This window comes from Aotus nancymaae, unplaced genomic scaffold (assembly GCF_030222135.1).
Source record: "Aotus nancymaae isolate 86718 unplaced genomic scaffold, 86718_ANA_hifiasm-v0.15.2.pri h1tg000067l, whole genome shotgun sequence".
NCBI lineage: Eukaryota > Metazoa > Chordata > Mammalia > Primates > Aotidae > Aotus > Aotus nancymaae.
Genome location: NW_026988482.1, coordinates 19,776,858 through 19,789,763, shown reverse-complemented (window position 1 = coordinate 19,789,763; position 12,906 = coordinate 19,776,858). Strand labels below are relative to the sequence as shown.

General features: G+C 40.3%; 1 protein-coding gene across 1 annotated transcript in view; it reads right to left on the bottom strand.

The window, feature by feature from the left end:
* Positions 1 to 12,906, bottom strand: part of KIF15 (kinesin family member 15) — a 78,759-nt gene that overhangs the window by 5,346 nt on the left and 60,507 nt on the right. Inside the window, exons 27-32 of the mRNA XM_012470756.3 lie at positions 10,020 to 10,166; positions 8,067 to 8,168; positions 7,315 to 7,479; positions 5,639 to 5,748; positions 625 to 697; positions 120 to 157 (exon numbers count right to left, since the gene is read on the bottom strand). Of these exons, the coding sequence (XP_012326179.2) occupies positions 120 to 157; positions 625 to 697; positions 5,639 to 5,748; positions 7,315 to 7,479; positions 8,067 to 8,168; positions 10,020 to 10,166 (635 nt within the window). The remainder of the gene's footprint in view (positions 1 to 119; positions 158 to 624; positions 698 to 5,638; positions 5,749 to 7,314; positions 7,480 to 8,066; positions 8,169 to 10,019; positions 10,167 to 12,906) is intronic.

The following is a 12,906-nucleotide window of genomic DNA, read 5'->3' as shown; positions in this document are numbered from 1 at the left end:
TATTTACTTATAACTGCAGAAGAACAGACATTACCTACCTTGTGGATATTAAGTATATCATTCCTCTAGAGAAGAATAAGGAACAGATCAGAATTTAAATTATAAAATAGTACACTTACTCTGCTTTCATTTTCAGCATTTCTTCAACTGTTTTATTCTATAAGAAGATAAAAAAAAAAAGAAAATAAAAAGATGGCTTAGGTTCTTAAATAACATTGCTTAAAAAAGATAGAAAGGAACCAGCCCATTCTCCTTCATATTAATAAAATCAAACCAACATCCTTTTCCATAATCCCAGTTACACACAAATAAAAAAAGTACCTATTTCCAAGACTTCATGCACTATGCCCTGTAAAGCTTCAAACAGACCTTGGTACTTGCTTCTAAATGGAGAATTGTATGTGTGTATGCTAAGCAATCGGCCTGCCATCTAGACATGAAGACAAAATTCTTAATTCTCAGCTGTATCTAAATACTGATGGTAAATATCATGCTAAACAGTGGGAATGCAGAAAAGACAGGAATTTTAATAGTAAGATGATTTCTAAAATATATAACCCTAAATACTAACTATAAAAGCATTGCACATACACACACACACACATACACACACACAAATCTTACTTTTGCAAGTCTTTCTTTGATAATTTCTTCTTGTTCATTCTTCAGCTGTTGACTGTCTGGATGATTCTTATCACTGCATAGATTAACAGGGGTGGGAGGAGGCATAGGAAAACACTGCTAAGTATATTCAAGTATCAATTTCAAATTCAAATCTATTATATGCAACAATGCCAAGGTGTGCAAAGAAAGGCTAACTCTATTGTGAATGGGTTAAGTCAGCACAGTTGATGTAATTGACACATGGGGATGAAATAAGGTACCTCCCCAGAACTCAGGATTCCTCCCAGTACAAAAGCAAGATGAGTAGAGGTGGTAAATCTAATCAAGAATTGGATGAGGTCGGGCGCAGTAATCCCAGCACTTTGGGAGGCCAAAGCGGATGGATCACAAGGTCAGGAGTGCGAGACCAGCCTGGCCAACACAGTGAAACCCTGTCTCTACTAAAAATTACAAAAATTAGCTGGGCATGGTGGCAGTCACCTGTAGTCTGAGCTACTCAGGAGGCTGAGGCAGGAGAATTGCTTGAACCCGGGAGACGGAGGTTGCAGTGAGCCAAGATCGTGCCATTGCACTCTAGCCTGGGCGACAGAGCAAGACTTCGTCTCAAAAAAAGAAAAAAAAATTGGTTGAAAGTAAAATACAGTAGAAACTTAGTTAAACGTAGTAACATCTGAAGACAGAATGTGAACAAAAGTGGGCTGAAAGGGCCAAGAGCCTGGTATGAATGTGATCAGCTGGGAGGGGGCACATTTTGGGTAGAGAGGGTTGCTCTGGCCTCAGGCTGGTGGAGCCCTTGACTCTCCTTTTGTTCAGGTTCCATAGTCAGTTGGCATTTTCTGATAACCACTCTGCCTTTCCATGTATGTGGACACCAGGGCCAGATGTCCCAAGCACCAGATACGTCTTCATGAAAAAGGAATGTTCCAATATATAAAGTAAGAAAATTACATTCTAGATAATACATTATCTCTGTGAGCCTGAACAGATCAGGATAATAAGCTGAGTTTCTGTGTGCAGCCCCTGGACCAGAGAGACATCCTTCTCTCCCTCCTTGGAGAACCTTCCTGAATGCTATAGGCTTCTCTAGGAGTCTCTCTCTCACTGGTGAGTAAAACATCATTTCTTGAAGGAATACAGAAGCTACAGTGAGGGTTGTTTCCATTAACAAATCTGGCAGCCTAGACAAAAATGGTAATGAGCCCTCAATGAAGAAATCACCCCAGATCATTAGGGAAAGATGTGTTTTCTGTGCACTAATCCAGGAATTGGCAAACGTTTTCTGTCAATAACCAGACAGTAAATATTTTAGGTTTGGGAGCCACTGGTCTCTGCCACAGCTATTCAACTTGGCTACTGTAGTGCAAAAGCAGCCACGACAATATTGAACTGACAGGGTGTGACCACATCTCAATAAAGCTTTATGTACAAAACAGGTTGTGAGCTGAATTTGGCCCCTGAGCTATCGTTTGCCCTTTCTCTAATTTTTCACAAAGAAGATTCTGAGTAGCTCTTTTATATATAAGGGATGTGAGGCTATGAAATGAAAAACTTTTCTTTTTTTTTGAGATGGAGTCCTACTCTGTCCCCGGCTAGAATGCAATAGTGTGATCACGGCTCACTGCAACCTCTGCTTCCCGGGTTCAAGTGATTCTGTCTCAGCCTCCTGAGTAGCTGGATTACAGATGCGCGCTACCACACCTGACTAATTTGTTTGTATTTTGAGTAGAGATGGGGTTTCACTGTGTTGGCCAGGCTGGTCTCAATCTCCTGACCTCAAATGATCTGCCCGCCTCGGCCTCCCAAAGTGCTGGGATTACAGGTATGAGCCACCATGCCCAGGGAAAAACATTTTTTAAAAGACATTTATTCAACATCATGATCACACTATGACATGGCAATCAACAGGATAAGCACACACACAAAAACTACATTAAAACTCTTTGTTAAGACTGCTTTACACTTTCATAGAACAGAAACTAAAATAACCTGTTACACAAGTAGTCACAAATACAGTCCTTGAGTTTTTTGCCCATACACCTGAGTATTGTCTAAAATATATCTTCTTTGTAGCAGCTAGACCCTGCTACCAACTGTACTTGGCTGGGTTCACAAATCTGCTGTAACCTGTAGTTTCCCTGTTACTTCTTTGGCTCTCCTCTCCTGCTAAGCTTTGTTTCCTGGTGTTAAAACCATCTGCCACTGCCGTAGCTACTGCTGCTACTGGAACCGCCTGTCAAGCTAAAAAGAAACTCAGAACAAACGAGCTTATCTAAGAATAGCAGAGGATGGTAATGGTAGGGTATGCAAGCTATGATAAGTCATTGATATATCCAGGGGAGTTAGGGAAAGGGAAGGCTTTTAAAGACAAAGAGAAGTCCATGACATAAAGCTCACAGGTCACAGAGGATCACTGCAGGAGTTGGTGTTTGTTCACTAGTGGAGACAGCTATTGCTGAGTAACTGTCCTGGGGCTGGCGGCTTGTCTGAAATAACTGCAGGCTTGAGAAATTCCTGTGATAAGCTCTGTTGCAGGGTGAGTGCAGGAGTGGGGCATGTGGGACCTGCAGGAATTTCTTGTGATAAGGTATATTACAGGCATGTGCAGTGAGAGCTTCTTCTTAATGGCTTGACTCCACTTTATTAGGGTTTTGACATAACTGACTGCATTTTGGTACTGGCAATTTCACATGCCTTAGCCACGTTGGTTTGATGGTTGGTTTGGCAACATAGTAGCCTCTGCCACCAGAGGGGCCAGAGTTTCTGCCTCCAAAGCTTCTTCCCTTCATGGGTTCAAAATTGAAGACTGTTGTTACCAAAATTATTGTAGTTCTCACCATCTCCAAAACTGCTTCCATCATTACCAAATCCTTTATAGCCAATCCTGCTTCCCCCATATCCACCAATAGGACTGCCTCCAAAGCTACCATTACCAGTGAAACTTTTCTTTCATGACCCAAGTTGTCACTCCCACCAAAACCACCTCCATGACCACCACCAAAGTTTCCAGAACCACTTTGACCTCTTTGGCTGGATGAAGTACTAACCATTTCTTTCTTTAACATGGCTTTCCATACTTCACGGTAGTGGCTATGTACTTTATGGTATTTCTGAGAGACTATGTTACCTGCAGAGTCATGGCTGTCCTCAAAGGTTAAAAAAGTAAAGCTCCTGTTTTTGCCGTTGCCTCAGTCAGTCATGATTTCAACCGCTCCTATTTTCTCACACCTTCACAATAATCTCTTAGGTGATGTTCCTCAGTGTCTTTTGTGATGCCACCAACAAAGATCTTTTTTACAGTTAACCAGCCACCTGGTCTTTGAAAACATCCCTCTTTGGTTTCACAACTCTTATCTGCCTTGTGCGAACCTGATTTATGGCTGTATCCACCTTCTCCACAGAGAAGGTGGTTTGGTGTCTGTGACAAACCAAAGGCCCTGGAAAGCTTGGTGTTTGGGTCTCTCATTGCCATATAACCCATGAGCTTTCCTCACTGCTCAAAATGGCTCCCCAGACTCTTACTGGTTGTTTCAAAGCTCAATCATCTGATGAAGAGCTTCTGCAGCTATTCAGGCTATTTAAGAGATTCTGACTTAGACGTGTTGGCAGTGGGAAAAAAGACTTGAACGATGCTTCCTTAGTGGCATCCATGGGCAAAAGTAGTAAGCTCACAATGTATCTCTGAAATATGGTATTTTTCATTTTCGTTTTACAAATGATCTGGAAATGTTCTATGTTCTATGCTCACAGTAACTCTTGATAAAAGACTTACTAAGTACAAGGCTTTTCTTTAATAGAATTGGGCACGGGAATGGAGCATATGAAAACTAGGCAAGCAGACTGTGGACTACGCGCATCAGAATCACCTACGAGGGGACGGAGTTGCTTATTAAAATGCAGAATTCTGGGCTTCACTCCAGTGCTACTGAATCAGATCTCTGATGCTCACTAAAATTTGAAGAGAATCATTTAAGAAGAGATTTTAGCATAGCTGCCATTACCATCCTCAAATCTCTACTGCCTCATTTAGGTTTTGAACAGTACATATCAGGGATGTTTCTGGACAGGGCCAAAGAGCTGCAGGAGAGCACAAGCTTCTCTGTCAAAGACGTTCTGGCAACAGCATGGACAGCAGTCAGAGGAATTCAGTAAGGGCTTCTATCTCAGAGATCCTACTTTGATTCAATTCTACTTCTTGCATAATTTTACAGGTCACTATCATCTCCAAACTCTCACTCAGAAAGTTACAATAGGCAGAATCGTAATTCTACCTTGTGTACTTAATAACTACCTTTCATCGAATGATACCTGCACCAAGCTCTGTAACTGGCACTTTATACGTGTAATTTTTAATCTTTAAAACACCTTGTGGTAAAATTATTATTTTCTTCATTTTATTGTTACGGAAAGTGAAGTACTGAGAGGGTAAAAAATACATCAAAAATCATATGACTTTTAAGTCAAAGACAAGATAGAACTGTGGATGTGGCTGCCCCAACACTATGCAAATGTATCAGCAAATACAACTACAAAACTGCCTTACCTGAAGCCAAAACACACTCAGAGAGATGTCTAAACCCAAGCAAATGCTCCTCTATGAAACGCTAAAGGTACGCTTCTTGTCCTGCCCAGGAGCTTTCCCTGGACCATGAGTTACAAGGCAAAGCCAACTAGTAGGGAATTCTCCCTTTCTCTGCGGGGCTTCTTGAACCTTGTCAGTATTATTTATTCCTTAAAAATAATTTTTTTTTTTAATAAAAGTAGTTTGGTTTAAGTATTTCACGTTTTAAATTCATTTCAATAGCTTTAAAACAAATGCAACAATGCCAAAAATTCACTGCAAAGCAATGCAAGGTGAAGAGATCAGACCTGATTCAAAATCAACCAAAAGAGCATCTCCTGGATTAGTGGGAAACATTGTACACCAGGGAGATCTGTGAAACCAACTCCAATCTCATTTAACTCCACACAGGCAAGCCAAGATTTAGCCCACAGAGTTCTCACGGTTCTTTCTCACCTGTTTTCCTTCTGTCTTTTAATATCATCCAGGTGACCTTGCAGGAGCCAGTTTTTCTCTCTTAACTGCTGACTTTCCAGGCGTAGGTTTTCCATTTCACACAACTGCTCCTAATAACACATTAAATCATATCTTTTCAAGAAACACATTACAGTAGGCTTCATTTAGCTCCCCAAGACCACCACTGAGACAGGTATTCCTCTTTTAAGTTCCTATGCAGAGACACTGCACTGGGTACTGCTGCATAAAAAGCAGGCTGTGACAAGCTATTGGAGGCCTAGAATGGTGATTCATGACCACGTCTACAGTGTCTTGAACATAGTTTTTTAAAGTCAGTAGCACAGAATTCATTAAAATTTAAAATTCCTTTGTGAGTAAAGATGACAAATATCTCTACGTGGAAAAATATTCTCAACTATTCAATTCTATTTATTAGATTCTAATTAAAACAAACAAAAAACTGATGCCACAACTCATCTCTCAAAATACTTAATAGGATCCTAACTTGAAAATCATGAGCATAGCTATCTGGAAGAAATACTGCAAGGAATATCCTTTTGGATTTACTTGCCTATTACCTGATTTCTTTTCACCTGACCCAATTTCTTCTAAGTTTCAAGATCATCCCAATCTGGATAATAGCCACATTCCTAAGATAGTATGCTATTTCAGGAGATACTGCCCTAAATAAAAAGATCGTGAATAATCCTCTCCATGAGTAACACAACTCAAGATAAGTGCTGTCTTTATATACATCACTTGGTTAAAGTGAGCAATTTGTATTCCTAAACAAAACCACCCCACAGAGAATGCCCTCACAGGATAAATGCCATCTTCTGTGAAGCATCACATCCTCCCTTCCCCTATGCACCTACACCCCACCTACCCAGACACTCCTCCATGTGCCCCCACCCCTGAGCCATGAGCACACCCCACTACTCAGACAACATACCCCTAAGTAACTGGGTAAAAACACTATAAGGAAGCTTAAAGAAATGGCAAACAAGAACGTATTTTAAATTTATTAGAGACTAAAATCTCTCTAATATATAAAAATGCCTATGAATCAATAAGAGAAAGTCCAACGATAGAAAAATGAGTAATAGATATTGTTCAGAAACAGAAAAACAAGATGCTCAATTTTACTCTTAAGAAAAATATAAATTTAAAACTACACTGAGATAGCATGCTATAGTTATTAAATTGACAAAGATCCGAAATTCAGATAGCACCATGAGATGAGGTTTAAGGAAACATGCTCTCACTTTCATTCCTGATGAGAGCATACCTGGCTCAACCTGTATGATATGACACCACTATGTAAAAACTAAATGGGGCAGGATAGAATGTTTAGAAATGTGGTTATACATGCACTGAAAAGCTCTAAATGAAAGAGGCAACAATATAGGTAGATTAGTATCAGGGGTACAAGGAATACTTCTCTCTGTCTACCCTTCAGTTCTGTGTCTTTTGAATTTTGTATCCTCACTAACCATGAGGATGCTGCTTGGTTTAAAAAATTAAATTTGCTGTCTGGGCATGGTGGCGTACACATATAGTGCCATATACTGGGTGGCTGAGGCAGGAGGATCACTTGAGCTCAACCTGGGCAACATAGTGAGACTTGGTCTCTTTAAAAGGAATTAAATTTACTGAAGAAAAAAAAATCTAGTTACCTTCATTCTGAGGATTTCAGCATTTTTGACTTCTCTGTCTTCATTTAGCTTTGTTACAAGGTGTTGCAAAGAAGTCTTAGAGGCTCTTCCATCTTCTATCTCTTGTTCTTGTGTTTCCAGGAGTTTTGCCAAATGTGTTTGAAAGTGAGGTGGTGTTTTCGGGCTCTAAAATAAAATCGTATCTCATTCAAATATCCAATTAAGTGATATTATAAAGATTTGATTTTAAATGTAAACATCAAGCACATAAAAAATATTCCAGCTACAGATGGGTGCAGTGGCTCATGCCTGTAATCCTAGAACTTTGGGAGGCCAAGGTGGGCAGACTGCCTGAGTTCAGAAGTTCGAGACAAGCCTGGGCAACACAGTGAAACTCTATCTCTACTAAAATACAGAAAAAAAACAAAATTAGCCAGGTGTGGTGGCGTGGTCCTTTAGTCCCAGCTACTTCCAGGAGAACTGCTTGAACCTGGGAGGTGGAGGTTCCAATGAGCCAAGATCACGCCACTGCACTCCTGCCTGGATAACAGAGACTCCATCTCAAAAACAAAAAACCAAACAAACTCTTACTATTCGAATTCTTTTCCAAGTAAATAAAACACTGGTATTTCCATGAAGTAAAAAGAAGACAGAGGGTATTGGTAAAAATCTTTTTCTTTAAAAACACAAAGCTATGGTCTTCATAATTTCCTAATTTTTATCATTTACAAAACTGTTCCTTCCCCGTGAAATGCTCTTTTTCAGAAAAGTACCTGGGGATCCTCAGCGGCAGAATCCATCACATGTTCTAGTTGCCTCATTTTGAAGTTATATTCATTCTTCTTCTGTTCTACTTCCTCTTTCTTTTGGTTTAGCTGGGAACATTGAACAGATATAAGGTTACAAGTTAGAGAGTAATATGGGATACATGGTCCAAATAGAAAAGACAAACTTCCCATCACCAATCATCAGGGAAATGCAAATGAAAACCACAGAGGTATCACTTCACACCTGATAGGGATGGCTATCATCAAAAAGATGAAAGACAAGTCTTGGTGAGGATGTGGAGAAAAGGGAATCTTGTGTACTGCTGGAAATGTAAATTAGTACAGCCATTATGAAAAATAGTATGGAAGTTCCTCAACAAACTAAAAATAGAACTACTGTATGATCGAGCAATCCCACTTCTGGATACATATCCAAAGAAATTAAAATCAGTCTGTTGAAGAGACAACGGTACTCCCATGTTCTTTGAAGCATTATTCACAATAGCCAAGAATGGGTAAACAAAACGTGCTATATATACACACAACAAAATACTACTTAGCCTTAAAAAGGAAGCAAATTCTGTCATTTGTGACAACATGGATGAACCTGGAGGACACTACTCCAAGTAAAATAAGCTGGCACAGAAAGACAAATACCACACAATCTTTGATTCCACCTACACGTGGAATCAAAAAAGTTGAACTCATAGAGGTGGAGAGTACCAGCGTCTGGGGGAGGAAGTGAGGGGTGGCAGGAGACATGAATCATCAATGGGAGATGTTGGTCAAAGGGTACAAAGTTTCACTTAGGAGGAATACCTTTTGGAGATCTACTGCAGGGCAAGGTGATTACAGTTATTAGGCTGGTGCAAAAGTAACTGCGGTTTCTGGCATTAAAAGTAATAGTAAAAACCACAATTACTTTTACACAAACCAAATAATAATAATGTCATCTATATTTCAAAATTGCTAAGAGGACAGATTTTAAATGTTCACAAAAAAGTATGTGAGATGATGGCTATGTTAATGAGCTTGATTTAATCATTCCACAATGATTATATATCAAACATCACATTGCACCCTATAAACATATACAATTATTATTTGTCAATTTAAAAAGATGAATCATTGAATGTCACTTATATTAAAAAGGGCTTCCCATGGCATATGGAAACATGCTGTATTTACATTATTTTTTTCAGAACTTGATTAAGAATTTGAAAAGTAATAAGATATTATAATAAACCTATGATTTTTTAAAAAAGTAATTGTGAAATCTAGGGCTAACTTGGTTGCTACTAAACCCAATCATCTCTTTTTCTCTCACAAATTTATTTATACTTTAAAAAATGTTCTAAGTGTCACAAGTAACAAAAAAGTCATTTGAGAAAAATACAAAATATAAAATGACAACAGCTACCACCAAAAATATGATAAAAGGCATGACCTCACTGCAGTGGTTAGAACTAGCTCCCATGTGTCAAGGACCCAAGGTGGGTGGGAGGCAGCCGAGCAAGTCTCAGTCCAGGTTAGGACACTCCATTAACTTCCCCTTTGTACATGGGGAAGTTGGCCAATGCAGGAATGTCATGATAAGCTCAACTGTGGATTCCTCCTGTGTCCCTCATCCTTTTTTTTTTTTGAGATAGGGTCTCACTCTGTCACCCAGACTGGAGTGCAGTGGTGCAATCTCGTCTCACTGCAACCTCCACCTCCCAGGTTCAAGCAATTCTCGCGCCTCGGCCTCCCGTTGCTGGGATTACAGGCAAGCATCATCATGCCCAGCTAACTTCTGTATTTTTAGTAGAGACAGGGTTTCACCATGTTGGCCTGACTGTTCTCGAACTCCTGACTTCAAGTGGTCCACCTGCCTCAGCTTCCCAGTGCTGGGATTACACGAGGAGTCACTGCACCGGGCCTCCTGTCTCCCATCTTGAGTGATACCTGTGTGCATCTCACCTTGTGCTGAAGTTCCTGAATCAGGGCCTCTTTCTTGGTCAGTTCTTCCTGGGCAGACTGCAGCAGCACCGAATGTTTTTTTGAGGCCTCTGTGAGCATGTTCAGCTGCTCAGTGGCATGAGCCAGGTCCTCACAGAGCATATCCCTCTGTTAGGAGACAGTCATCACAAACAATTGCTTAACTGTAGTACTGCAATAAGGATTCTCAAATCATTACTATGTACAATTTTAAACAGACTAAGAAAGTTTTATGTAAAAACTGATTTCTTTTGCTGGCATGCTAATCCATTCTAAGACAAAGTAATCAGCTAATATTTAGATAAATAGGTCTAGAGATTAACATTATCACAGTAAATTTATATAGGTATCCCAATTGAGGTTTAACTGCACTTTAGGTTTGAGGTTTAATTGCACTCTCCCCTCACCCCCAGGATCTCAAAGCCAATCTCTCTCTCCTGGGGAGGACTCAAAGGTCTCTTGGTTACTTGTTGTCTCACTAATAACTCTAGTGCTTTATATACTGGGAGGTAATTAGCTGTAAAGATGGGCCCCCATCACCCTGTTGGGGAGGGGATGGGCAGTTCACTAGACTGATATATTGTCATAGGCCATCAAAGTTTCAGGGAGTAACTTTGTGGGAAGTGGCACAGAAAATTAGAAGTCCTATAGGTTGCATACATAATTCCTATGTATACATTATATGTAATTCCTACCAAATTATAGCAGATTCTACTTATGCTTCTTTTCCTTTCAAAATGTACATGTATGTATATAGGGGTGTGTGTGTGTGTGTGCGTGTGTGTTTACACACACAGAGATATATATAATGCACACTTTTAAAAAACTTGACACACCACAAACAGACTCGTACCGGTATGTGGCATGTTAGGAATGGGGCTGCACAGAAGGAGGAAAGTGAGCGAAGCTTCATCTGTATTTACAGCCGTTCCCCGTCACTGGCATTGCTGCCTGAGCTCCACCTCTTGTCAAATCAGCAATAGTTAAGATTCTCACAAAACCATGAACTCTATTGCAAACGGTGAGTGCCAGGGATCTCGGCTGGGCACTCCTTATGAGAATCTAATGCCTGATGATCTGTCACTGTTTTCCCTAGTTGCAGGAAAACAAGCTCAGGGCTCCCATTGATTCTACATTATGGTGAGTTGTATAATTATTTTATTACATATTACAATGTAATAATAATAATAGAAATAAAGTACACAATAAATGTAATGTGCTTGAATCACCCAGAAACCAACAACCCTCACCCTCCTGGTCTATGGAAAAACTGTCTTCCACTAAACTGGCCCCTGGTGCTGAAAAGGCTGAGGACCATTGCCTTATGCAATAGGCAGTACTGTTATCTCTACAGATAAGGCAAATGAAGCACAGGGAGAAATTTAACTTCCCCAAGGTCACACAGCTAGAATTCCAATTCCACAGCCTGTGCTTTTAATAACTTGTTGCTATTCTACCATTATTTTCCTTTTATTCTAATTTTAGTGTGTGGTATTTTTTTTTGTTTTTTTTTGAGACAGAGTCTAGCTCTGTCACCCAGGCTGGAGTGCAGTGGCATGATCTCGGCTCACTGCAACCTCTGCCTCCTGAGTTCAAGCCAGTCTCCTGCCTCAGCCTCCTAAGTAGCTGGGATTACAGGCACGCACCACCACACCCAGCTAATTTTTGTATTTTTAGTAGGGATGGGTTTCACCATGTTGGCCAGGCTGGTCTGGAACTCCTGATCTCAGGTGATCCACCCACCTTGGCCACTCAAAGTGCTGGGATTACAGGCATGAGCCACGGAGCACGGCCTATTTCAATCTTATATCCCATGTGTGTTAGCAGCTTCAAGTCCTTTCTGTGATGTAGCTAGATATAAATACAAATTACTGGGAAAAGCCATCTTGGATATCCATCCCCACAGGTCCTTAAAATTCAAAACAGGTGTGTATACAATACATCTCATTAACTTTCCACAGGCCTCTATTCTTTCCATCTGAAATGTGCTCAGAACCATCTTCAGTCCTCCAGGCTAGAAACCCTGGTGCCCACTCTGACTGCTTCCTCCCTTCATGGTACATATCCAACTGGACGCCAACAATGAAGCACTTCCCAACTCTATCTATGTCACCCCCATCCCTACTAGCATTTCTTGGCTTGGACCTCACGACCTTCTGCTTGGATTCAATGTCTATGCAGTTTTGATTTCCTAACAGATACAGCCAATGTTCCTCAGGAGGCTTCATTACACAGGCTGTCTGCCTCCACTTCACTGCCGGCACCTCGTGTTGGCCACCCTGACTGCTTGCTGTGCTTGGGAACCTCCACACATGTTCACACTGCTAAACTTCCCTCTCTGGCAAAGTCTTGTACAAATACTCTCTCTTCTGAGGAGGTCTTTGGAATTTCCCCAGGCAGAATTACTCCTCTCCCTCCCTTTTCTGTGCTCCCAGGCTATTATATCATATTACACATATTTCTTAAGCTAGAACACATGTTTTGATGTAAGTAACAGTGTTTTTCAATCATCTTTCCATTCCCAAATGCCAGGCTCCGTACAGGTTGTATGTAGATGGATTCAATATTTGTGGAATTTGTTTCACGGGTAGCATAGCTTAGCCCAAACCCCTTTATTTCTAAAGCAAATGCAGAACAGTTTATACAACAGGTTATCGTCTGTGTGGAAAAAAAAGACTAAAAGTACATAGGATTGCTTAAAAGTTACATAAGAAACTGGTAACATGAGGGTAGTTGAGGAACAGGAAGGGCTAGGAGGAAGTCTATATTGCTCCTAGTTTAATAATTTTTAAAAAGATTAGTTTACATCATCAACAAAAAAAAACACTTCCTTTAGCTGTAGGTTACAAATTAACCCGTACTGCTTAAT